General features: G+C 39.7%; 1 protein-coding gene across 4 annotated transcripts in view; it reads right to left on the reverse strand.

Moving 5' to 3' along the window:
- Positions 1–27,508, reverse strand: part of TIAM2 (TIAM Rac1 associated GEF 2) — a gene marked incomplete at its 3' end in the record, with an annotated part of 132,492 nt that overhangs the window by 5,538 nt on the left and 99,446 nt on the right. For 3 of the 4 annotated variants that reach the window (XM_081905118.1, XM_081905116.1, XM_081905117.1), the window contains 8 exons: positions 26,438–26,541; positions 8,852–9,025; positions 6,783–6,851; positions 6,304–6,429; positions 3,698–3,806; positions 2,028–2,207; positions 1,447–1,565; positions 991–1,099 (listed from right to left, as the gene is read on the reverse strand). In XM_081905118.1, coding sequence (XP_081761244.1) covers positions 991–1,099; positions 1,447–1,565; positions 2,028–2,207; positions 3,698–3,806; positions 6,304–6,429; positions 6,783–6,851; positions 8,852–9,025; positions 26,438–26,541 — 990 coding nt within the window. Of the gene's footprint in view, positions 1–990; positions 1,100–1,446; positions 1,566–2,027; positions 2,208–3,697; positions 3,807–6,303; positions 6,430–6,782; positions 6,852–8,851; positions 9,026–20,580; positions 20,740–26,437; positions 26,542–27,508 lie in introns of those variants that run through there. The other variant, XM_081905119.1, reaches the window with a different exon arrangement.

Consider the following 27,508-nt stretch of genomic DNA (forward strand, 5'->3'; position numbering starts at 1 on the left):
CTGTTGTGGCAAGTATGCAAAAATCATTGGATGTCACCCTAAGTGACTGGGGAAGGTCAAGGCAAGGCAATCAGTGGATAAGACTCATCAGTCTCCTTGTCCATGACCTTAGCCATCTACAGCCTGCTACCCCACAATGTTTTATCTGGTGTCTCTCCCACTCTGCTAAAAGGATCAAAAATTCAAGTTACTTGAGAGCTGGTACAGCATAGTGGTTAATAGGCTGAGCCATAAAATTGGAAGTCCCTGACTCAAAACAGGAAGTTCCGCGGCTATTACCTGGATGCCATTAAGAAACATCATGATCATATACTAATAAAAACTCATTCATGGGCAGCAAAATCAATACTATACACAAGAGAGGAGGCATCAGCAGGCTTGGATAGGCCGGGGAATACAGACATACAAATATACTTGTAGGGAGGAGGATAGGTCGGATGAAAAAGAGGACAGGGCTCTGCATCTTCTAAAGTTATACAGAAGAATTCCAGTAGGTGTAGCTTAAATGACAAAGAACAGAAAAACCCCTGGAGAAAAAAATGACTAAGCAGACTCAGAGGCCACAGAATGCTGGCAGATTGTTAGGAAAAATAGAAATATCAAGGAGGGAGGGAATGGAAAAACTGGAAAGAGCATTGTTAACTGACTGTGGCCCTCAACAGGAGCAATCTGCACTGCAACCTTTTGTTGCTGCTCCCACCTGTCTTATCCTCTGCAATAATGAGATGTTACTGGCCTACTCTGTAGCACTGTTATCACTGTGATAAAATGTGTAAATACTTTCACAAAAATGTTGAGATCTAAATTATATACTATATTCACAATAATGCCCCCATCACTAATTTTCAGTAGTGGAATACATTTCAACCAAGTTCCATCTTGGAGCAAGCATAGAAAGCTAACAGATCTGATATCGAACAACGCATACCTGTAACCACTGCATGAACTATTTTAGATGATGTTTTGACATAGTTTGAATAAATCACTCACCAAACACTGTGAGTTCCAGGTCTTTTCTTGTTTTGCCCAATGATGAGAATGGATTCAGCCATGCAACAGTAGAGTACATTAGAAGTTCTCCCATAGAAAGTTCGGTGACCTATGTCCATTGTAGATTAGAAGGGTTATTCATTCTAACATACAGCAATGGGGATCACTTGCTGAACAGACTGTTGGGCTGGGGTATTGTTTAGGGGGATTTTGCTGCTGTTACTGATAATAATTTTTTGTATCTTAATTTTTGGTGCTTATAATGATTTATGTGGAAATTTTTCAATTATAATTCTGTACTTTTTATGTTTATGACTACTTTTGTTATGTTTGTAATTCAGGTAACTCTTGCCTTGTTGTAAGACATCTTGACTATGGAAAGGCGGCATACAAATTGATGATGGTGATACTGTTTGAATTATCTGCACACACAAAACCCTGCTCTCATCTTCTTACCTCTTTCTCAGTTCCACTCTGATCTGCAACTAGTTGGTCAAATACTGCACCGTAATCCTCATAAATCTTCTGCATTTCATTGATGTGACTGGCCACCTTTTCCATTGCCTTCAGTGCTTCTGCAATTTGTAAAGGCAAATCCATTATTTGATATACACTGAGTGGGCCTGTTGAAACATTGAGTCACTTAAAACCCAGGAATTCATCATCTTAGGAAGTGCAGAAACAAATGCACTGTTGATGATAACCAAATAAGCAAAACCGCTCCCAGTATCTTGCCAAAAAATTCTATTAATCATGTGGAAAACCACTTTAGACTCTGTAATGTGCAATGAGGTTCCCTATTGTGTGCTTAGCTCAATGCTAAATACATGATACGATACAAACAGCTGGGACAGTTTTTAAGAACATAAAACGATCTTGCCATTGGTCCATCTAAGTCCAGCATCCTGTTCTCACCATGGCTGAACAGTTGCCTCTGTGAAACCAGCAAGCAGGAATCGAGCCCAAGAACATTCTCCCCTCCTGTTCAACTGGTATTCAGAAGCACAGATAGCAAAGCTTATTTCCTTGGGAAGTACCTGTGAGATGGTAATGCTCCTCGCTTTCAGGGTCTGTCAGAGATACCAGCTCCTTCAGGAGCAGCGGGTATTTCAGCACCCTCTGAACTGGCTTGATGAGAAAGGACTCCAATGTGGAAGAATGCTGTTTAGCTGGGTTGCGAGCATCCAGAAAGGCCTTAAAGGCTTTATCTGTTTTGGCTAAAGGAAAAACAAAACAAAAACCCAGAGCGTATTAGCAGCCCAAAAGCAACCATATCGAGAATCAATCTTCTGCATTTCATTCCAGGACCTGGCAAACAACAGGCCACACTCCTCTGCCTCCCTCTTGGTAAAGGCCATCAATATTCTATGTAGCAATAAGCAACAGAGAGATAATCCTTTCATATATTATGCATCCTTTGTTACTCCACCTTAATCTACAATCACTGCTGTGCAGCTTAGTTTTCCACAGCTATTAAATTGACCACAGGGCATTTACTACTGGGCGGTGGAAGTGGCTGGCAGGGCACAGCTACAATGCTAGCTTCGCAGCAGCAGCAGCAACTTACCGGATGGGGCAAAATCGCAGGGAGATTAGCACAGGGAAGCCAAGCTGGTGCTCCTGCCAGTCTGCCCACAGCACATCCCATCACCTAGTCCTTTGTCCCTCCCAGTAAACGGCAGCAAACCCATTGCTGGAAAACTGGGCAAGACACTTCTGTTGGCCAGTATATAAATATAAAATAATAATTTTTTAAAAATATTTTTTGCTTATTTAAAAGGCTTGTCTCACTATGGGTATGTTTGCATCAGCCTTTTTTGGGGGGTGGGGGGTGGAATATGTTGCAGAACATAACATCAATCATTTATTAACTCTTCACCATAAGTGGTATCTAATACAAGATTTTACTTCTGGAATGTGCACTAGAAGTGTTCGACTTTACTAAAGATTTACAAACATTCCCAGCAGTCACAAAGAATATTGTCCTCCTTTCAGGGGATATGTCACAGATTCTACTTCCATCTAAAATTACTCCCAAGAAGCTGTGGCAGTGCATTTTCTTTCCAGGTGGCAAGCTGCCATATCTACTCAAGGAAAAACACTATTTTAAACAGCCTCACTGTGTACTTGTGAACATGTTCAAACTCTCTCTCTCTCTCTCTCTCTCTCTCTCTCTCTCTCTCTCTCTCTATATATATATATATAATGATATAAACCTCAAAAAACCCCTCAAAGCCTCACTGTGTACTTGTGAACAAGTTCATACTCTCTCTCTATATATATATATTAAAGAAAATGATATAAACTTCCAAACCCACAGTTCAATCCAACTAAACTGCCCTCTCTCTAGGCCCCTGTGCATCCCCAGAGAGTGGGGGCACAGAAGGAGGAGTGGAGTGGGAATCATTCTACTTGCTCAATTACTTAGTTGGCTACAACCCTTATTCCTCATATTTACACAGAGGTTACACTAGAATATTATTTCCATAACTAGGTAGAGAAAGAGGGAAAGTACAAATGGAAAATATATGGGATGTTGAGGCAAGCACACCCTATTAAAAGCACTGCAAAATAGTCCCTATATCATCAGAAGGCAGTCTGAAAAACTAAAACAAAAGCTATTTTTTTTATGCCATCACCATGAAAAACAATTACTTTGGTGCTATGAATCTGTCGTATGGATATATTGCATCAGTAAGACTTTTACCTCTTTCAAGAACTTTCTGGACTTTTATGTGGTTTGCACAGAACCCACTGTACAATTTAAAGTGGTCAGCATAATACAGGAAGGAACCTCCCAAGGAGAACAGCAGTTTCTGAAAGCAACACAATCAGAAGTTAGGAAGAGAATTTTTTTTATTTAGCAGGTACTCTAGTATTATTCTTTAGTTAGAAGATCCATTCCTTAATGCAAAACATTCGTGGTCTGCCTTCCATTAGCATTCAGGAAGTGTATAACAGCAGTTAAAATAATGGCATACAATTCAAAGACATTGTGCTTTGAAAATGATGAACGCAGACCTCAGCAACACCTTTTGCAAATATCTTAACATGAACAAGGGTTTAGTTAAGGAAAGCCGGTGCTCTGATTGTCACACTGCAAAAACAAACCAGAAATTCACCTCCAGAGTCATGCCCTCAAATGCAGAAGTGTTAATAGCCCATGGTGTTATGGGCCTAGTTTAGTGGCATTCCCAGTTGTGGCCAGACAGGGCCCTCCCTGTTGAATTTCCAGCACCTACTGAATATATCTATATCTATTTCTAATATTTCTAATAATATTTCTAATATAAATTCAATAAAAACGATGAAATCATAATTTAGTTAAGTATTTTATAGTGTGTGTGTGTGTGTGTGTGTGTGAATATAAAAATCCAGCAGGCATTTTAATTAAATTATTTTATAGTTTTTATTGAATTTTGTCTTTATTATATTGAATTACTTGTACATAACTTATTATAATTAAGTAGTATAGAGGTTGCTTTGGATATATTTGACCCTGATACCAGATTGGTAGAGTCAATCTTTCTGTTGAAAGATTGGTTGTAAAAACATGAGAGAATATGAGAAAAACCCATAACGTGGGAAAAAAATTGTGAATGTGCAGAGTTTCCCCTCTATATATTCCTGTTTTGCAAAATATCTTGGGGAATGTATGAACTGCATTCCTTTCATGGCATACAGTAAGCAACTGTACAAAAGAAACTATTCCCAGCTTATTCCCAGATTTGCCATATTTTTCACCCCACAGAACAAATCAGAAAACAAGAGCTTCATAACCCTGTTTGTGTTCACCAATGGTGTGACTACTCATGGACACGTACAGCCTGGCCAGCGTGATCCATGCTCTGGGAACATTCCTGGTGCTGCAATGCACATCAAGTGAGGCTGTCTTTGAAGTCTGTTCAGAAAGTGCAGTTGGTTCAGAACCAAGTGGCTAGATTATTGACTGCTACTTTGGCACTGCAGGTGACATCAAGTTCCAACAATTTCACATATTTGAGAAAATACTTAAACCTTTTCTTTTTGCGTCAAAAGGACAACAAAGATGCATAACAACAATAAAAAGCACAAAGACATCATCAATGCTTCATGTTATTTACGTGTATGAAACAAAATGTTTGTGTTGGAGAGAGAACAGGGTGACCGTGACTCTTAAGACAAGAATTTGCTCAGCTTTTGAGTATAGCATTTCCCCCTCCAGAGAGTTATCAAGATAATACAATTATAGGATGGGACTAGGGGGAGATCAGGCATGAGTTTGTTGTACCTTGATGCAATGTAGATATGTTCTGACAGGGAAATCATGAAAGTGAGTGATTTAACTGGGAAAACATTTCATAAACTTATTTTACTTTTTCCGGATGTATGATAATAAAGACATGCTTCTTAAGACTAAGAAAACTCTTTCCCCTTTCTCTTAACATAAAATCACATGAATTCCTCCTCCCCACAAAGAGTATTCACTGCATGCTTGACTGTCTGAAAACAGTTTAGTAGTCAATGCGTTATACAAAAGTAATTCTGAGGAAGAGAAGAAAGCATCCTCATAAAACTACAATTCCCAGGATCTTTGAGAAGAGAACCTACGTCTACAGAATCAATTTTAAACAGTTTGGGTTTGCAATGTGCACATATGCCCTTAAATTCATCCCAATGTAATATTGGGGGCGGGCGGGTCACCCAGTTTCTCTGGAAACTTGCAAGTTTGCTCGTTCACTCTAAGCCATGGTTTGGCTTAGTGTTATGTGCAAACTGAGCCAGTGACTGAGATAATTCAGTCAATGGCCGTATTCACACGTAACATTAAACCAGGGTTTGTGCTCTCCTCTCCTGTCCTGAGCAGCCATGAACACATGTCAAGTTCAGTTTCGTTCTTAAAGAATATTGTTTTACCGTTATGTACGAACCAGGGATGCTGTTTTAAAACAAACTCAAGTCAGTTTCTAAAGTCTGTTTCAGTTTTATGAAGCTGGCTTGTTTAACTAGACATTGCTTGTTTTAACCCTAGATTCCTGGTACACATATAGTGCAAAACAGAGAGCGTTTGAAAGAAGTCCTCGTCCAAGTGACAAGGGAGCAAGAGAGGGAGCAGGCGAGTCTAACACATTACTCATGCTAACAGAAACTTGTCTATGCAGTGCTAAACCATGGTTTGGCATTACATGTGAACTGAGCCAAAGTCAAAACAGTGCCCCCTGCAAATAAATACAATTCAGCTGAAGAGATGGAAAGAAAGCAAAGGAAAATAGTTACTAACAAAATGTACAGGTACTTTTTATATATGTAATGAGTTTGAGATTTTATATTTACCCGGAACTGAGAAGGTGTTTCAAGTGTGTTGAAGTCAGAGCAGGAGGAAATGCCATCTTCAAGAGTCTCTAAAAATACCTTTTGAAAATCCAGCATCTCTGGCAGACTTCCAAACAGAGACTCCATCTACATGTGGGGAGGAGAATTAAATATGGAGCACGTAAATTGTTTACGGTAATACTATCCAAGAGAAGGCAATCAATCAATATGTTGCTACAGCAAACAAAGAGATACTTAGCATTAATGAATTTGTCTCATAACAGTTTTGGCACTGAACATGGAAAAACAAGTGGTTTCTGAAACAAAGATGTCTTAGAAGCATTGTCGTCAAAAGTGGACTCAATTTTTATAACTAAGACATGATTGATGCAGCGGATAGAAAAACACAGTTTGTCTTTTCTTTCATGTACGATATGATGGAAATGCTTGCAACATTGCAAAAGATTGGAAAGCAGTTAACAAAAGCAAAATCCTCTCACCTCATCTTGAGTGAGGAAGGTCTCACTTTGAAGAGGTTCCAAGTATAATTGGAAGAGGCAGCTCAGGTCCTATAAAGGCACAAAAATTGCAGAGTTTCAAAAGAAAATAATTCCTTGATAACATTCACCCGGGTATAAAACTAATGAAAAATAATTTTAACTGACATCCAAAGTCTTATTATTCTAACGCTATTGCTTGAACTCCGTAACTGTGGCACTCTTACTAGGAATAGCAAAGACAGCTTAGGAACATGATGACATGGAAAAAGAATTGTTTGAACAAAAGAACATTACTCCCATCTCCCTCCCTCCCTCCCTCCCTCCCTCTCTCCCCACAACCACATGATTTCTATGACAATAACATCCTCATACTGAATGTAAATAAACTGTGAAAAAGACCCTATGGATCAAAAACAGAGACGCTATATGTACTTTTCCTTGTTTGTTTGTTTGGTAACACAATGCAATCTTTAATAAAAACTTGTTAAAGGAGGAAGAACTGTTTATTTCTAGCTGAATGTGTCACTGGAAGAAGGTCATCACTGAGGATTACGGGACCACCTTGTGGTCAAAATCAGGAAAAAGAACTGAAGGGAAGCAGGATGCTCCCAGAATCACATTTGTGTCTTCACCAAGCTTGAACATGTTGATTGGAAGGGACCTACTTCCGTAACAATAAGGGAGTATTAGCTGTCAAAAATAGAAATACCCCAAACAAAGGAAGAAAGGCAGGAAAGTGAATTAGATTCTGGGAGCTGCCTGCTTATCTCAAGTCCTCTTTTTAAGGTCTCTTGCCTGCCTTTAACCACAAGGTGGCGACATGCCCCTCAATGATTGCCTTCTCCAGCAACACAAGACTGTTAGTATATGTAAACATGAACCCTCTAAAGCAGGGGATTCATCCACCAGACGAACAAAGGACTGTGGTTTATTCCAACTATAGACCACAGTCAGAACAGAGCACAGTTCTCATGTAAAGCCATCGCTGACAGCTGTGATTAGTTTTAAAGAAAAATGAGAAGTTTTCGATCTCATGTGTGCAAAAGGATAGCAGAGAGGAAGGCAGAAGCATGAGAATCCAAGACTTGCTCCTGTAACACCAATCCATAGCGTAGCATTACATTCTGAAACTGGCCACAGTGAATAGTTATGATACAAATGCCTGATCTGAGTCATTTGTGCTCTGTAAGGTTTCATTCACACTACTGAAAGTCACACTGATGAAAGAATAACGAACACTAAAATAACAACAATACAACAAAATTTATGTAGTGTTCAAGCATTCAAATATATAATACAGTATATTCAATATATTATATATTCAAATATAACTGTCCTATTAGTTAAGTCCATACTATTATCCCATAGTGCAGATGGAGGACTGAGGCTAAGGGAACAGATAAAAGTCTAAGCTCTTAGCTGCTGTATGGCACTTTCTCTCACACTTGGCCAGACCTGACTCACACAGAGCTGACTCGATGGTTCTTGGCATACTAGGTATTAATTTTCATGCATTTTAACACTGTCAAGAGAATGTCTTCAAAAGCACAAGTTTGGTGTTCTTTTAAAAGTAAAGCTTAAGATTCTTGAGGACAACAGAATATATGAACTAATGAAAGCTAAGCTAGAAGATTTAAAACTTCTTGCAATCATCACAGTTTTAGCTGAATCACTGATGCCACACTTTTGGTGGATTATAGGAAGGGAAAAGTTTTTAAACTGCTAGACTTGGAACCTTGTGGTACGGGCAAGGGCCAAACGTCTACATGGGAAAGCTTTCACACATGCATCTAACACAGGGTATGCAACGTGGAAAGAACTGCAGTTGCATGAGAAAACTGTGAAAGCATGCATGGGAAAACATTTGGGAAATCCTGTCCTGTGCCCTCCAAAGTTTGAATCTTTTATTCATGGGCAAATACCCATAAAAGATGATGGGATGCCATATAAAAGGCAAACTTTGCTGGTTAATATACGGAAAACAGCCGCTAGAACACAGAGGGAAATAAATTATCCCAGCCAAATAAGAACTATGAAGAAAAATGAACATGGTAAAATGTTTGTATTACCTTTACATAAGATTTTTCTGTGTCCATAAGCTCTTGGATGACCTTCCTAAGTCTGTCTGCGTCAGTAAGTTGCCGTGCCAGGGGCTTCAGAGGCGGAATGTTCTTTATTCCTTCCATACTGTTTACCTGAGATTCATGGAAATGTGGGCACAAAGCTGAAATCTGCTCGGCGCTCTGTCGGTTGAAAAACACAGAGACAGACTAGTTATCATACTTTGCTTCCCACTGCACATTTGACATTGACCTATGTACCATTGCATGTATAGCAGGCAAATACATGGTTAAGGAGTTCAGTTTCTAACAGTGCAATCCAAAAGTCTCTAACCAGTGCAATCCCATCCATGTCTACCCAAAAGAAAATCTTATTGAGTTCAACTGGACTTGGTCCCAGGAACATGGGTATAGGATTGCAGCCTATATGTTCAATTCTATGGCCCTGCAGATGTTGTTGGACTACAACTTCCATCATCCGTGCCCACTGGCTATGCTGGTAGGGGCAGACTCCCCCCTCCCACTCCATTTGGTGAATGAATTATTTAAGATGCAAAGACATAATATAGGTTCTTGCTTGATCTAAAATATCCATGGAAGATAGTGTATAATGCACTAATGTGAGAATACCTAAATAGTAAGCTAAAACATGTTCATTTTTCAGCTTTCCAACCAACTTCTTGGTTTCTGATTTTCCTGTTACAATCTATTTATTCAAACATCAGAAAAATACACAACACAATGCCACCTTTTTAGATCGGCCTTTGAATGACAATGATAAGAAAACCACATGACGCTAGAGCTCCAAGAGGAAAGGATAAACAACAACAACCAGTTATGTTAAATAGGACCACACATTTCATGTGATATGCTGTTTGACCTTAATCTGGAAACAAGATGGGGTGGTGAGAATGGACACTGATGTCCACTCCAACTTAGCAGTTCTATGATTTTCAGTTACTGTATGGCATTTCTAGCTGAATTGCTGTCGTATGATAACTTCCTTTTTCAACCACACATTTTTTTACAGTCTTTCTTGTGTTTATCAGCCATCCCTGGACCCGCTGCCCTGCACTTTCTTATTTAATGCCACTCTCCCTTTTTCTCCTCTTATTTCCTACCCTGCAGATTTGAGGTCTGTGTGCAAGGGCTTCCTTTATCTCTTGCACACAGAACAATGATTGTAGGTGCTTCAAAAAGATGACATCCATTGTCAACGATGCTGCAGATCAGACATGCTAGTCATGCTGCCTATTGTTCCCATTTCTTGAAGTATATTATTTTACAATCTGAGTAGTATTGGTCACGGGAAAAGTGACAAGAAACATTGTTGTGTATTTTTGAAAACTTGCAGAATGTGGGAAGGGGTTAGAAATGGTCAGTATTCCAGACTCTGGCATTTTTATAACAAATGACTGCACCCACAAACAATGTCAACATCAATCCTCAATTTGTTATTTAAAGATGTTAAATTGTTGTTATAAAGAACAAAATGTTATCACGCTCACAGATACACCAGAACAGATAGATGTTGATAATGACAGGAAGTGCTGTTTTCTAGATTAGTGCTATATTTGTGCCAGATTCATCCGTCCAAAGCGTTTTCCAGGAATGTGAGTGACTTCAAGCTGTGTCAAGATTCAACACACTTGTCACGTTTCATTTTGTGTTCTTCCTCACTGTCCCAGTATTTCATGTAGTTTAATCTTCCAGAATTGTAGACTTTAAAGTTTTCTCTAAAACGAATTTGTGCAGTTGCACCTACGCCTCCCTCTCAATAAATTAGATGCAATGCACCAAAAGGTATGCACCAAAAGTTATTTAGAAAATGATGCGTTTAGTTTTTGCTTACAAATTATTCAACAGATAAAATGGACACGGTGAGCAAGCTTCAGACCATGGGTTCTCATCACTCCTACCATTATTTTAGATTATGGATAATCATTCATCCTCTAATAATGGCATCAGAAACAAACAAAAATCTGGCACAGGAGTAGACAGCCAAGCTACTAAATACAGCTATAGCTCAGACCATTCAGGCTACCATGTTATTATAACAGACCCCTCAAGTGTCCCGATTTAATCCAGACATCCCAAATTTACAGAAGATGCCCTGGAGAAGGATGAGCAGGCAGGTGCGGAAGGGGGCGGTCTCTGTCAGTGGCAGGGAGAGGGTGTGGGATGGGGTGGAGGGTGCCCTGAATTGCCCTCCCAAAATGTTGGAGGGTATGTTATAACCTTCAAACACTTAAATATTGTCAGTAATAGCTATGTAGGTTGTCAGGGGTGGGAGAGAGAATAGAACACAAGAAAGATAAATGATCTCTAGTTTAAGAAAATGCAACACAGAAATCTAATCAAAATATCTTGAGAGTTGGATTCCTTTGTGATGAAAAAATTCAATATAAAAATAGTTTCATTAAGCAGCCCAGTGTCTTGCTATTCTCCACCCACAGCAAGAAAAAAAATATGCCTGATCAATACTTCAAGCACAGTATCTTTTGTTCATGAATAAACTTTTGCAGGATTAGATAACCACAACCTGAGTAAGCCAAGACACTGTTACAAGGCAAACTGTTACAAGGTAATCCACCAGCTGTTTATGGTGATGTATTCAAGGAGGCTCAGGCTCAATGGAAGCCTCTGAATCAGTATTAGTTTGAAGCCTAATTCGAAAGCTTATTGGCTATTAATGTTGTGTTTTAATGAATTAGAAAGAATGTAAGTGGTTTCCTCTATGCAATTTCAACAGTATACAATGGAAAAGGTACTTCAGGATTCAATCTTATCACAGATGTTTAAAACATGGCTTAGACATAAGGTGTCCCTGCACTCAGAATTCTCTGTCATTTTCTGTTGTTCCCACTCAGAAAGTGTTAATTAAGAAGTAAGTTGCAGACTACTGCAACAACAGTCAAGGTCTGCAGTATTTAACTCATTGTCCTTTGTACTTAAGTACATTCACTTTAGTTTTCAGATGTGTACTTTTTGGGGGTTGGGGGGGGGAGGAGTGTCCAAAACTCCACAATCCAGAGAAGGATATCCATGTATGGAAGGTTCACGTCTGTGCTCCTATCAGGAATGAAAGTGCAAATTGTATGCACACCTGCGTAATGGATCCCATCTACCCCAGTGCTTTACTTTCAATCTATATCTATACATGAATATGAATGAGAAATCAAGAATGTTATGCAATTTACATAGATGGTTTCTGCATGTAGGCTTGCATTTCCCATTTCTGCATACAAGTCTCTTTCACCTGTATCAGTGCTGTAAATCACTGAGGTTGGAAACTTAAGGGACAGGGCAGCGCTGCAGCCAACCCCCCCCCCCCAAAGAATCATACTGACATAAATGTTATCTGAAAAAGAAACTCCTCTACTACCAAAGTAGGAGGATTTCGCTAGTTGCAGATTGTATCACTAGCACAGTTATACTAGAGATGCACTTCCTTGTTCTTTTAAATGCCTTCTCAGATAGTTTATAGCTGCAAGATGTAGAAGGGAGACAATTTTGCAAAGAATTCTGAAACAGTTGTTGAAGTTTGATTCAACATGGTATTGTGAGTGGTATTGTTTTGGACACCAATCTCAAACACAATCCATTATTTTATTTTTTTAACACACACACACACACACACGCAGCAAGTTTAGTTTACCCTTACTCAAGATCAATTCTGTTAATTACTGCCATGCTCACTTACGGATATTATTATATTAACAACTGTGCATGCATTAAATGGAAGGACAGTCCATAGGTTTTATATACAATTCCTGCTTCTTTCAAATTTTGCATTTCAAGTTTGCTCAAGCAGTTTAAAGAATGAAACACTTACCCTTGAAACTATCCTCTGCAGGGATCCGTAAGCTGCTGATGTTTGCTGCTTTGCTTTCCTTCCTAAAGCTAAGCCCTTAACTCTGGTTTTACTGTGTTTGAAGGCAGGCATTGTATAACTTGCCTCAATGAATTTTTCTCCCTAAAAAAGCAAATACTTCAAAAAGTGAAGGTGGCGAGGCCCTTTATTAAATCACTCTGGCACATTATTTTGAGGCGCACTTTGGCAATAGGGGAAAAAACATCACCCAGCAGTTACCTTGTGCACTGACGTACGATAACCTGATATGCGGCTGTTCTGCATTTAGTTGAGCTAAACAAAATACAGGGAAAAACACACTACTCAGTCTATAAAATATCTCGTACAAAACTATTGCAATTCCTGCAAGGGGTGGAAGAATACCTTCAAGATTCAACTGAACACCACAGAGTTTCTCTGCTTAAAGAAACCCAAAAATTTGTGGATCAAATCCCATTCAGAGGTTTCTGGCTAACAAACCCTATGGAATTTAACATGTAACCCAAAACATCGGGTACTATTAGAAATCTGCTGGATAGAGAGAGAATAGAGAGGCTGGATGGCTCTGAAGGTCAGAGTGAGTTTTCAGTGACACTGCTGCTCTGTCAAGTATTTCAGACACTGAATGCCGTGGCTTCAAAAACAGCAACACAGCACTGGAAAGTTAGAATGCCAAAAATTGTACACAGTTCAGTGGGGTTTTTGTTTATATAATTTTTCTTGTCCTTTATTTGAACTCCCCAGTTGTAATTGCATCAATACAAAAATCTACGGTAAGCTGTGCTGATTAATAAATTCATGCTTGAAAAGACATTTAATTTCCTATACTTCACTGTAGCTTAATTAATGGCCACTGCTTTAAATGTACATTTGTAATATTTTAATACTATTATTTTTAATGTTTACTTTGCAACCTCATTTGGAGACCTAATGCTAAAAAAAAAAGGATTTCAATTAAACAAACACACATGGGATTGTTTCCAGAGCATTTTGAGAAAATTTGAAAACATGCTTCTGGAGACATTGTTTATTTATTCTTTCATCCATCATTCATTCTTTCCATTTCTACCCTGCCCTTCATCAATTTGCAATCCAAGGGCAGGTTATGCTATGTGATGTGATGCATGGTGATAGCTGAAGCCTGCATTTCTTGGAGCTAGTTAAGAAGAAACCTACAGAAAATATTTCTGCATACAGTACTGCTGTAGAAAAAGTTCTGCTTTAGAATAAATGTTCAAGAAATCCTAGTTTTCTCCCCATTAAGTAATATACTCTATTAATGAATCACTCCCATAAAAAGTTCTGAAATACGGTAATTTATCAATAAAGACAATAAAGCAATTTAACAATAAATATGTAAGTAAATAAAATTTCTAGCCCAGTACAGATAGAAACAGGTATATAGATCTCCAATAAAAAGTCTTGTTTAAAAAAGAAGGTCTTCAATAGGTGCTGTGAAGACAATAAAGACTGTGCCTAATGGGAGGAAGTCCAAAGTTACTGGCTGATGTACAATAAGGGTGGAGAACCTTTGTGCTGGTTGACATCAACCAAGATCACATTTCAGAAAAGTGTGTGGTACTAGAACAAGTTGGTACAACAAGAACAGGCCATACTCACATTACTTCTACTCACAAAGTATGGAAATCTGTCCTATACACACCCTTTCCCTCTCTTATTCAAAGCCAAGAAGAGTGGCAAGAGCTAGGATGTCTGGTTAGCTGGGGTTCTCAACCACAAAACACGAGGGCTAGCACATCTCTATATGGCAATCTAGCTTCCACACTCCATGTGTGGCCTTCTGAGCAAGTACACCTGCATGCCTGTATGTATGCTTCCCAGTGTCTCTTGGCTCTGCAGCCAAAGATGAGATGGGAAGAGCAGCTGGAAAGGACACGGATCCCAATAATGGGAAACATGTGTTCCTTCAGATATTGTGGGACCCAGTTCCCACAATCCCCAGCTACCATGGCTTGTTTGTCAGAGATGATGGGAGATGTGGTCCAACTGAACTACATGGAAAGTGCTTACGCTCAGATAAAACGGCATCATGATCTGCATTTTCACCAATGTCCAATTGGTGAATGTCCAAAAAGGCCCTTATTCTGGTTCTACAGCAAGAATATTAAGACGATTATGGCTCACAGTTGGGTCTTCAATACTCATGCAGAGCTTCAGACATGCAGCGGTTATTTTCATTTATGAGCCAAGTAATATCTGCATGCACAATAGGTTAGGTGCATGTGTGCAATGAAACACTGTCATTCACAAAGAAGCCATTTGATCATGGTGAACTTCTTAGTATGCTTAGCTTGAATGTATTTTTTGCATGTATAAAGTGGCTTTCATAAGCAGGCAGGCAGGCAGGCAATCAGCAGTACTGAGTACCGACTATCGTCTAAGGATGTCAATCTTTTAGAAATATTTACACAATTCTGTTGTTAACTTCTGACATGCTGCAGTATAAATATACTAATGGTTAGGATGGGTATGCTAAGACTGTATGAATATGCATCAATTATTTTATTTACTTACTTACTAGCAAAATGCCAGGTATGACAGGCAGGGTAGGATGGGTGGGGAGAGGACACGGTTAGCAAAGAGTCTGGGGCTTGTAGTATTCTTTGAACACACATACGTATATATTCATCCACCTTAGTGAAGGCCAACACTTCACTTGACCCAATGGGAACGGAATGGCAGACACTCACTGATAGAGAAAAAGTAAAGGTGGACATTGGAGGCATCCACACTCCTGAAACAGGGTAGTGACTGATTTAGCTCACTGCCACTAGACTCTGCTTTCATTTGAAGACTTTTTTACAACTGTGTAAATCCAACATAGAAAGAACCTGGGAAGTAACACAAGTGCCAAAAGGTCTCCCCACCCCCAGTCCTACAGACTGCAGCTCTTTTATTTGTCTCATAAAACTGAATAGAAAGCCTCGAAAACTGAGCCAATTCCAATCTCTGTAGTCTTGCCCTGTCTCCTATCTGAATGTCTTAGTCATGTGTGTTTCACAATTATTCTCTTTCTTCCTCATTGAAATTCTGTGAGATAGGTCACTATTATTCTTTTTTTGCAGAATGGGAATTAAGGCTGAAAGATGGCAATTTGCCCGAAACTACCTAATGTAGCTGTGGCTGATCTCCAGAAAGAGAATATACTTGATGCTGAATTGAAACGATATATAATAATGCCATTTCTGAAAAATAAATGCAATTCATCATTATTTTTAAAGGACATCTAATAACTGGCTGCTTGTATAACTGGAACCCAAAATAGAAGTGATGACATATGATGCCGTGGTAGTCATGACACCACTGCTCCCTAGCCTTATCAGAAAGATGCAGTTGTCAGAATGGCTTTGCACAATGTCATTGTAGATCTGAGGGTATGTGCGAGATGAATCTGGCCAAGTCCTTACAGATTCACTTTCCATTCTGTACATTGTTCTTTTTAGTGTGAATGAAGGCCATTGTCTAGGTCTGAAATTTGTGTTGAGTGCAATTGGGAAGAATAAAGATTTAAGCCATTAGTAGTCAATGTGGTACCCTCCAGATGTTGTTGGATGACTTCTCCCATAATTTCGGACCACTGGCTACACTAGCTGGGGCTGATGAGAGCTGGAGTCCAACAACATCTGGAGGACACCATATTAGCTAAACCCAATTTAAAGGGAAGGAGAAAGATTAGAACCCATGTAATTTGATAACATGAGTATTCCTTTCCTTTTGCTATTCAATAACGCAATTAGTTCAAACTTTCACTCTTGAAACTGAACAAAGAATGAAGTGCAAATGCTGGTTGACAGATCACACCCAGCTCTTAATAACTGCAACATCGAGTGATGAATAGCATGTGTGAATGTGCCATTGAGTCCAGAAAGGTTTTCACAATGGTTAGCTGAAGCATGCTGCAAGTCATCAAATGCAAAGTAATCAAGGAATGTATATACATATGAGAACCAGCCCAAAGACACCCCAGTAAGAAAAGGCCATTCTCTTAATTAGTTGGTGTCTAAATACAATACAGTATGTGGATGAACCTCATCTTCAGCAATCCTTCACTAAGTGAAAGCCACTTTTTCCATTTGGTGCATTTGGGGGCAAATACAGCAATGTGTGATATGCAACTCTTCCAACAGAGTAATCTTGAAAAACACTCCCACACTTTCTTACGCCATGACTGGAAAAGGCTGCATAGTTCTAGAGTCAACAGTATCTTCACTCCTGCTCAAAGTATACAGCAAATGCTTCAGTTCCGTGTCGGAGGCGGAACAGATTTAGCAGCTTCATGAATTAAAAGCTAACCATATGGCAGCTGGCACAAGCTCTTAATTAACAAATTGCAACCATTTTTGTATCAAATAGTTCAATAATCTCTTCATCTTGCAACTTGAAAAATACAAGTAAATTGGAAAACAAGACGTCATTCAAATTGCTTTGTAAATGCAAGAGAAACTCTGCTGGACTAGAGAAAAGGTCCTGCCTTCTATTTCCACACTAGCCTAACATATGCTCCCAGGAGGCAACCATGGCATGAAGATTTCCTTCACTGCCGGGGCTATGAGGAGTTTGGAAGGAGTTCATTATGTCCGAACTCCAACAAACTGTGGCCAGTTTTAACCATTCTTCGTTAAAACAGGCTGACCTCGAACCATAAGTAAAATTAACCACAGTTTAAAGTTTAGGTGACACACTACACTCTGCCAATGTATTATAAAATTCACTTTGAAGGTTTTTCTTCTAGGAAAACCACAAAATATCCTAGATTGTAATACATGAAATATTTATTTTCAACCCCAAACTAAATTTTCCCAAATACAGTAGTTAACACTATTGAATCCATATACTACCTAGTGGGTGGGTGTACTTGGCTAAAATATTTGACATTAGAAAATTAGTGGCTTGGTGTAAAGATGTTTAAATGCAAATTTTATTTTATTTTATTTTAAATGTTTGATGAATTCCCACATTAACAACATTCCACTTTACTATAATTACACAGAGTGACAGAGCCTTGTTCCATAACCATTTCCTAAGGATCAGAGTCTGAAACTATGGTAACCACGGAGAATTCATTCTCGGTATCATTCATATCTTTTAAGAATTATTTGACTTTGCTATTCATAAGCCATTTAACATAAAGACACCACAATTTTGGTTTGAAACATTAAATGTATTCCATTGACATAGTAAAAAGAACTTATTATGGAATAGTAAAAGTATAGCAATGGTGATTCAGGATCACAGGAATGGAGCCCCCTATCTGTGGCTGATAAGGAGCTTTCATTAAACTTTAACCGTTTTGAGTAATAATCAAGGATTCTTTTCTTTGCTATCTGTTCCATACTCGCTCATATAAATTTTTCAAAGTCAACAATTACATGAGTTCAAGGGCAAAACTTCCTATTACAGCGAGTACTTGCTTATGAGCTACACTATACAGAAACACAGAACTGGTTATGTTTTCCTTTGGACCAGCAAGTCTTCAAAAATGCCAGAAGACAAGCTCCAGTTATGCAGCACTTTTATTCAGGCTTCAGGTAAATTATATAGCCATTTCTTGCAATGGTTATCAGATAAACAGAAAACACAGAGTTTATTTTTGATCGTCAGTTTCTGGCCACCAGAACTTTGCCACTTTTCATAGTGCTTCTACCAGGAAAGTGGCGTGGAGGTTGCAGCATAGCACTGCCTCCCACTGCCATGGCCGTGGCTCTGGGAGTTTTGCCTGAAATTGGCCAATCACAGGCAGGCCTGGAGGTGGGCTTCCAGGGAGCGGGCCTGATTGGTCGACAGCCAGTCTTCATGCAGGTCTGCTCCTTGGGCTTAGATTCAGCCTGCTTCTTCTCCTCAGTGCCACACTTGTCATGGGATCTCCCACCATCCTCCTCTCATTGCTTAGAATGCACCCGCTCATCAAAGGGTTTTTATTACGTATTTTGTGTTTTTTATCTTGTAGTTTTATGTTGAAAACCACCCTGAGATCTACAGATGAAGGGTGCTATGCAAATTTAATAAATAAATAGGGGGTTCACATGAATCCCCTCACATGTTGCCAACATCCGTATGTTCAGCACCCATGTGAAGCAACCTTAAATCTATACAGATGCATTTTTACCTTTCATGGAGGAGGTGCATGTGCACCTTGCCATTTCACATGGCCCACATGCAGCTGGAAGGGACATGTGTGTTGCACAAAGTGGCAGTGTTGGATAGCGCTAGCTGGCACAATCATGCAAGCCCTTAAGATATACTTTTAATGCATTGGGGAGTTGTGTAAACCTACAATCAAATAATTCTAAAAGGTTGGTGTTGCAGGAATCCCTTTGCAAAAGCCATTCTGATACATCCAGCTCTCCTGCCCACCCACCTCGCCCCTTTTTTTACCAATTCCAGCTCTAATGTCACTTTCTACCAATTCACCTAAGAGAGCTATCCCTCTAATCCTCTGATATGTAGTCTGATTTTAGTAAGTTGCACATTTTTGTAAGTAGTCCAGCAATTTCACATGAGTATTTTAAGAATGCGATCCACCCCTAGAGATGTATTAAGTTGATGAGTGGCAAAGGGGTGACTTTATGCTCCCTACCTAGTTGATCTGCATGAATAGGGTGAGCAGGGGGCTATTGGGGATGTGTGTGCGCATGCCTTCTATTTTTGTGTGTCATGTGTGCACATGTGGTATGTCCAATGCAACCAGTGTGTGTGGCGAGTGTAATGGTGAGAGCATGCATTGGCCTCAACATTTCCTGGCCACATGCTAGCACACAGCCCTTTGAGGATTGGCCATGGGTGAATGGCACCTTTGTGCTGAAAAAGTTAGCCAACCCTGTTCTATCAGAATCATTTCAGTCTGCAATCCTAATCCATGGAGACTTACTTCCAAGTAAGCATGCATAGGACTGGGCTGCAAACACTTAGACTGTATCTGATGAAATCAATACACATGACTAACTTAGACTCATTCACTTCAATGAATTTACTCTGAGTAAAACTTAGTTTGATTCAATCCTTAACTTCTAACCAACATACATAACAAAGAAAAAGAAGCATCTATACTACTATCTTGTCAGGCAACATGTAGAACATTGCATTTTAGTGTATGGATTCATTGACCTTGATTACTGTCAGTCTATATCAGCCTTTACGTAAAAGCAAAGAGCACACAGACCCACAGATATGATTCAACAAAGCACAAACAATTCACTCAGCAATTATACTGCATTCTCAGATATTTTAATGTCCTCTATTATAGTTTCAAGGCAACAGCTATAGAGTGTATGTGTCATTACCATAAAACAGTTTTGAAACATAGTTCGAAGTCTTACTATCTCTCTATCTATGATATCCACAACATTGCAATATACAACTACATTGTGGTTCTGAAGGAAAACAGAAATGTCTTATTTTTAAAAAGAAAGCAGTTGGAACTCCCACAAAGAGAAAGTTCAAGGGAAAGAAACACAACATTTAAGGATCATCATCAAGAGAATGTAGATTTACACATTCCGCACAGGGGGAAACAACTTCCTTTTTGGAAAATTAAGCACCATTTCAGTTGCTTTTTGTCTTAATTTGCTTTTAAGTTCATTCACCACCTCAGTTGCAAAAGCAGAGCAGTCTGCTAGTCAATGTAAATGTGTTGCGTACGGTAAGAGAAAGGTCTTCCTTCCCCCAAAAGTTGTGAAATAAATTTACATTCAAAGAAGCTTCAAAAATATGTGCATTACTTTGCTTAAGCTTTAAATCATAAAGCAAGAAGAAAAACAGAAACTCAGATATACGCTTGTGCATTATGTGCACAAACAAACAAACAAACAAACAAACACACACTTGTGGAGTTTAGATTAATTACAATTTTGATTTCTTTACTTACATATGTTAAGGAAAGAGAGTCAGATAATAATTTTCTCCTTCCAGACTCAGGGATGATATCTAAAGCTGTTGTCTGCCAGGAACTGAGCACTTCTTCCAATCCCTCTTTCACAAAATAATCCTCAGACTGATTGTTCTTCCAGCCTGCACTGAAAACCTCCTAGCGTCACGACCATCTTCTTCACATCATGTTTTTACATAGTCCCACACTTAACAATATTACATAACGCCAAGATGCTTCTTCTGCTGTACTTTCACATAAGTGCACTCAATGAAGTCATGCAGAAATATGAAGCTGGGGTGGAAATCAAGCATTTTCAATAGTAAATTGCTATGAAAGTCTTAAGGCTACTCACAAAGAGGATGTCTAAAACAAGGCTAGGAAAAGAAAAGAGACATCATTTTGCTCTTTCTGCCTCCGCTCACAATATCTTTTCAGCAAGACTACTTTCTAATGCACCCCCCAACACACACACACACACCAACACATCTGTTGGAGACAGACAGGGTCATACAAATTGCTCTGACAGTAATAGGCACCCTCCAACCAAAAAACCGGCATTCAATTATAAGCCATTTGCAGAAATTGTAGGGCTGTCAAAGACACTGCTACAGTTGGTGGTTCAAGTCTGGTAGTGTTAAAGCTCAAACCATTTTTTTCCTACTGCATCTTAAATCTAGAACATCCTTACTTAACCGCTCAAAACATCAGCAACATTATCTAGGACTAAATGCTCTAACAATAGTGTTAGTGCATATGAACAATAGTCCCAAACGCGTCAACATGCATGCGTGCACACCCACACACAAACACAATTATAAAGAAACACTTCCCTGTACCTTTCCAATTAATTGTTAAAGTAACATATGCAAAGGAATGTAAAGGACAACTTACGGTTTGCACTGAAAAGCACTATAAATAAATTGTGTCTATGTGTAGCCATTCCACTAAATTTGCTGTTATTGCCAGGCTTCCAGAACAGAGGACAAAGGAAGCAGAAATTCTTTTGATAAGCAGTTGTTTTCCTTTAGTCATCAAATTACGTATTGATTGGAGTTTCTTTTTGTTTGTTTGTTTTTAAAAAGAAGAACTAACAAATGCAAGGGAACAGAGACAATGGAGCTATCTCCACTTTATTTATTTTGAGCAAGGAGATAGGGCCAAGGGCAAAGAATGGATTGTGACTTCCCTTTGGATCGAACAACACTGTAGAACTAGATGGCTAAAATTGGGGTCTGAAACTACAGAGTGGGGATTCTCACAGAAACGTTTGTGGAAATTAGTCTGAAACCAGAGCATGATACAACTTCATGAAAGATGCAAGACTAATGTGCTGGACACATTAGTGTGTGTCTGGACTTATCACAGCAAATAGGCAGGGAGTGTCCTACTACGTAAGTCCAGAAGCTTGTATATGTCTCAATGCAAGAAAGAGTGCAGTCCCAGCCTCTTTAAAAGAGGCAATCATTAGACTGCCCTTCAAAATAAACATTGCCTGGACCCAGAAGATGTTGACTTCTGCAGGCCAGTTGCAAACATTCACTTTCTGGGCAAGGTGTTTGAGCAGGTGGTTAGTGGCCAGCTCCAGGCACTCTTAGACAATACTGATTTTCTAGATGCATTTCAGTCTGGTTTGGGAACAAAAACTGCTTTGGTTACTCTATGAAGTTATCTTTGGTCCTTTTGGCAGCTTTTAAAACCATTGACCTTTGTATCCTTCTAGATATACCGTCTGGGCTGGAGAAATACTGACACTGACAATGCATTCAAGGGCAAACTGTGTCCAATATTAGAAGTAGAACCTAGTCACTGTGGCTGGTAGCTATTGAAAGACCATTTTCATGGAGCATAAGACTAAAACTCTTCTAAAGCCATCCAAGTTGGAGGCAATCACTATTTCTGGTGGGATTGAATTCCACAGTTTAACTATGCCCTGTGTAAAGTGTGCCCAGCCAATAGACTTGTAAGCAATCTACAGGACCACACTGAAGCCTGGGAAGATTTTTTGCCCTTAATTAATTTGGCTAAAAGCCCAGAAGACTAAAATACAAAGACTTGACACAAAAGGCATAGTATATCCTACTAGATTTTAAGTGCTTTTTTCTCTCCTCGTTTAATATATTTCTCTGTTTATTCCTTGTATTCTTCCTTGATCACCTTTCAAACACTAGATCTCCCTTGGTAATACTAATGTGATTTTGTATTATGAAAGCACACATTCAGCTGGTCATCATAAAAAATAGCTCTTTCCTTCCATATTTATACCAAAAAGTCCAGAACCTTTTAATCAAAGATTATATGCAAAAATCCCCTTACTGTGCTGAAAAGCTGCAATCTCACCGTGTGAATAAGGACTATGGTTTCACAGCCAATTTAACCTCTCATTATAGTGCGAGTCACAAAGTAAAAATTCTATCACAGAAATAGGCATTTACAAAATTGGTTAATGGTGTTTCAATTGCATGTAATATAGCCACAACTTGAACTAGTGCTTTGAAGGCCTGTTTCCACAACCTAATTGTCATGTGGCTCCTGTGGCAACTTGGCTAGCTCATATTGATTTCTGACTACTTCAGTATGGCACAAACTAACTGAATGTAGCATTGCCAGCCAGACAATTTGATTTTTAGCATGGCATTGTAACCTGCCTTAAAATGAGGGTTTGCTTTGCTGTACTAAAAAGATGAATGTGACACACAGAAGAAAATCCACATGAAAAGTTTGTCACAGCCTAGAACAGTTGCAAATCAGCAGAGGGTAATTCTTCCCCATGGATTCCAAATGCCGAATTGGTTGTCATAGTAGGCTCCAAGACCTACCAAAATTCAGGAAAAAGTAAAACTAGGTTGGGGTACCAAAAACATGCACATGTGGCCCTTTGCACCTGGGCTTTGGAAAAATTATTCTGTTGGGTTTTGTCTTAACAGAACACTTTAGGGTACTGTCAAGTAATGAAGTACAAAGGAAACAGAAGTAGAGCTATAGCCAGCTATTCCTCCTTGTTTTTCTGCAATTTAACAGTTGCTAAAAATTCAATAACAAAAACATCAAAAACATCCAAGAAAAACAAGCAACTGATTTATGTAATCAAGCAGCATCCAAGTAAGACCTGACTGCTTTGATTTGTTGTCTGTTCCTGTATTTGTTCTACTATTATGCTAAGTAGTTATACCTCTTTCTTCAGCTTCCTTGACTGCTAGTGCATGTGTGTGAGTAGCTTCCTCCTTGGACATTTTGGTGTTTCAAGGGTCATCCTACATGTCCAACATGCTCTTTCAAGAAGCATCTTCTCTCTTATAGCACTTCCTGTCCTTTGAAATCAGGGAGTGAGATTTTGTAGATACGTTTCATCTTCTGCCCATATTAAGATCAACAAGAGATCGACACCCACTCTCAGGAATTTAATGTCAAAGAGATCTGCTTAACTCCCAAACTGCTTTCCATTTGCAGATGAAAGTACTTTTTTTTTAACCCCAAGCCCTTCTTTAAAAGTATATGGCAGGCATGTCCAAAGTCCGTTTCGGGGGCCTAATCCGGCCCGCCGGTCGGTTTACTCCAGCCCCTGTGGTAGTTTATTTCCTGGGGGGAAATCCTAAAAAACCCTCAACCACAAAAAAGGTCAACAACTTTGGTCGGCCCTTTGGTTGGCCCTCACGGCCCTTTACTTCATCAAATCTGGCCCTCTTTGAAAAAAGTTTGGACACCACTGGTATATGTTGATTGCTGGCTTGAAGGGGTTTTTTCTATTGTTTGGTAGCTTTAAAAAAATGTTTTGTGTTATGACTTTCTGGTAAGTTGTTAGTATCGTTTCTTGCTTTAAGTCACTTTGGGTACCTCATGGCACAGAATCAGCAAAAATAAAATACATGCATACATACCTACAACTGCCTGAAAACTGAGCTTCCCTCAAGCTGAAGCTCAAGTAGTTCCATTTCTTATGAGTGTGGAAAGTAGCACTCGGAAGAGGAAATCATTTTTGTGACGGACAAGAAGAGAGATAGGTAGCGATGCAGTTTTGAAGGTGAATTTTTTTGGATGCAGTTATTGCCAGCAGCCCTGTTTGAAATCAGGGGTGGCATGGCGAGAATGGGGCTGGATGAAAGAGGATGAAGGACAAAGGGTAGAGCCAACCATGGCTGACATGCAGGGCTGGGCACAATCAAGCAGCTGCTTATTGCTTCTGCCCTCAAGGGGGGCCCAGGACAGACCTTACTGCTGGCTACTGACCTGCCATTTAGCAAACAGCCTATGGGAGGCATCAACCCCTGCTTCTCTGAGACGGCATTGGGTGATGTGGGGTTGCCACAGCTCTTGGTGCTCACTGCTGACCCTATCTGTAGGCACTGGAAAACCACTAGCTGTCATCAGGGACCAAGCAGGAGTTTGCGGGTAAGGTACAGATATGGCTGTAGAAGTCCAGGCAGTTTCAAAATGCCATGGATCAGCTGTCAGGTGAGGCCAGTGGTTAAAGAAGTTGAGGAGACAAAGAAAGAAGGCAAGGAGCACAGATGGGTTGGGGAACAAGTTATACACGTGTGTGTGTGTGTGTACACGCAGAAATGCAACTGCTTCCTTCAGAAAATACACAAGATGTCAGGCAGACGTGCGTGTGCGTGTTCAGCCTTGAGCTTTCAGAAGTCCTTGAAGGAGATACAGGTACTACCTGACGCTCTTCACTTCTCCTCCATGAGCTTCCATTAGCAGCTAGCATGGCCCAAATGTGGATGAGGGGCTGACTGTAATTTCAATGACACTTAATTCTAAATTCACTCACTGGGTAGGACAGGGCTTGGAAACCTGTAGCCCTCCAGATGTTGCTGATGCCCAACTTGAGACTACTTGCCTCGTTGTGTGGATAGGGCATCACCTGGCTCGCATTGAGAAACTACTTTTAAATGTGCTTTAGAAGAGAAACGAGTTGCCCATATAAACCAGTGTATGTACATACTGGTCAGAATATACCTTTTGGCCCCTCAAATGCTCCACACTTCCAAAATAGTTTCTTTCCTAGCCCTACCTACACACTTCTCACAAACCTCCTGTGCACTGCAGTGCTGATCTAGCTGACCAGTCCCAAACCAAAACAAACCTGGGGTAAACCCATGCCAATTCACTTGTCTGGGCACATGACTGAGGTATACAAAAATGAACAGCCATTCAAGTCATGGTCTAAATAACTTTGATCCTCTTAATCCTAAAAATCAGAAGCCAAAGTTCAAGAGCAGTTGAAGGAGTAAAAATACTGACAACATCAAGAGCAGGCAGGGCCAAACGTGGCCCTCCAGATGTTTTGGGACTACAATTCCCATCATCTCTGACCACTGGTCCTGTTAGCTAGCGATGGTGGGATTATAGTCCTAAAACATCTGGAAGGCCAAGTTTGGCCATGCCTGATCTAGAGGATAGACAGTTCTTATCTCATTCACTCTGGCAAGATTCCTGTTTGTGTTACATTTGATCATAGTTACATATAAAGGCAATAAGCAAATGAAGAATGAAATGAAATCACTTGCATTCAACATGCAGGAAGTTTGAAACCAGGCGTCCCAGCAGTAAGTCCAGTACTTTGCCCACAACAATACACAGCTTGTAGGCTGTGGTACCTGACAATTTATTACCAAGCATAACCATCATTGACAGACTTCGTTCATGACACATGAAAATGCATTTTGCCTCCTCAAAAATAGCTGCTTTCCTACAGGTATAGCAGTCATACTCCAAAATGTACTACAGATTAAGGTAAGGCTATTGAGTACAGAATTTTAGGCTAAATTATATCATGTATAAGAGCTGTCAGCAAGTCTCCTAATACTGTTTGCTGATTACTGTGCTCTAGGTTTTTAAGAAGTGCTCTTACCTGGAAAGATAACTCAAGTTTCTCCTTCTGGGGAACCTGGTCCAGAATGCCATTCGTACTGCTTCTTTTCAGACTTGCAGTAACATCAGGCACATTGCTGAAATCTGCATGCAAGTGAAAAGCAAAAAAATTCAGAGGGTTCAATTATCAGCAGTAGAAAATTATTTCTTGCTTCATTCATAAAAGCTCTCTGTAGCAGGGAGAGGGGAAGGAGGAGGACTACTTTGCTACTTCTACTGTTCTCCCCCCCCCCCCCCGCCGCCTCTTTTAAAAGGCAGTTCAGCTAAAACAGCCTCTCTGAAGTAATGCACGTATTTGATCGGCTAAAATTAAGCTCTTCCTCCCCAAATTCCTAATGTAGCATCATCTGTCTACAGTGTAGCACAGTTTGTGCTGGCCGAAGGGAACAACCAATAAAAATGACTCCATGTATCAAGTGATTCTCTTGGATGAACACAACGTTCTGCAACATGACGTGGTTCATAAATACATTAGTGGAGCAAAGTGGGCAGGGGAGGGAACCACCCTGGCTTCCTTCTTAATGCAGTTTTTTCTAGAGAAACAATTTGGAAAACTGGCAATGGAGGGATGATAGAGCTGTCCTTGACCAACATCAGGCACCCTGCAGGCAATTTTAACCAAAAGAAAAGGAAGGTTCAAATCTCCCAATAAGAGCATCCAAATTTTGTGTGTGTGTGTGTGTGTGTGTGCGCGCGCACACACACACACACACACCTTTTGCAAACATGGGATAAATACATCTGTCCTGTATACAACTTATTTGCCACTGCATATATTCTTATCAGGAAAAGCCTAAAATCTTTAAAAGTTGAAAATGACAAACCAAGGATGGGGAGCCCAGTTCAATATTCTTTTCTGACTCTTCACGACTCTTTCACTATTTCCGCCAAGTATTTCCACCTCGGGCCATGAGACCAATACTAGGGTTTGACAATCAATTCCATGTTTTCTCTTTGAGAGCCCATGTGCTAAGTCTACCCCCGCCCTGAACTGGAATCTGTTACTAATTTCACTCAACAAAAATCACACTCTGGAGCATACAACACAAAA

This window comes from Podarcis melisellensis, assembly GCF_964234715.1.
Source record: "Podarcis melisellensis genome assembly, chromosome: 3".
Lineage (NCBI taxonomy): Eukaryota > Metazoa > Chordata > Lepidosauria > Squamata > Lacertidae > Podarcis > Podarcis melisellensis.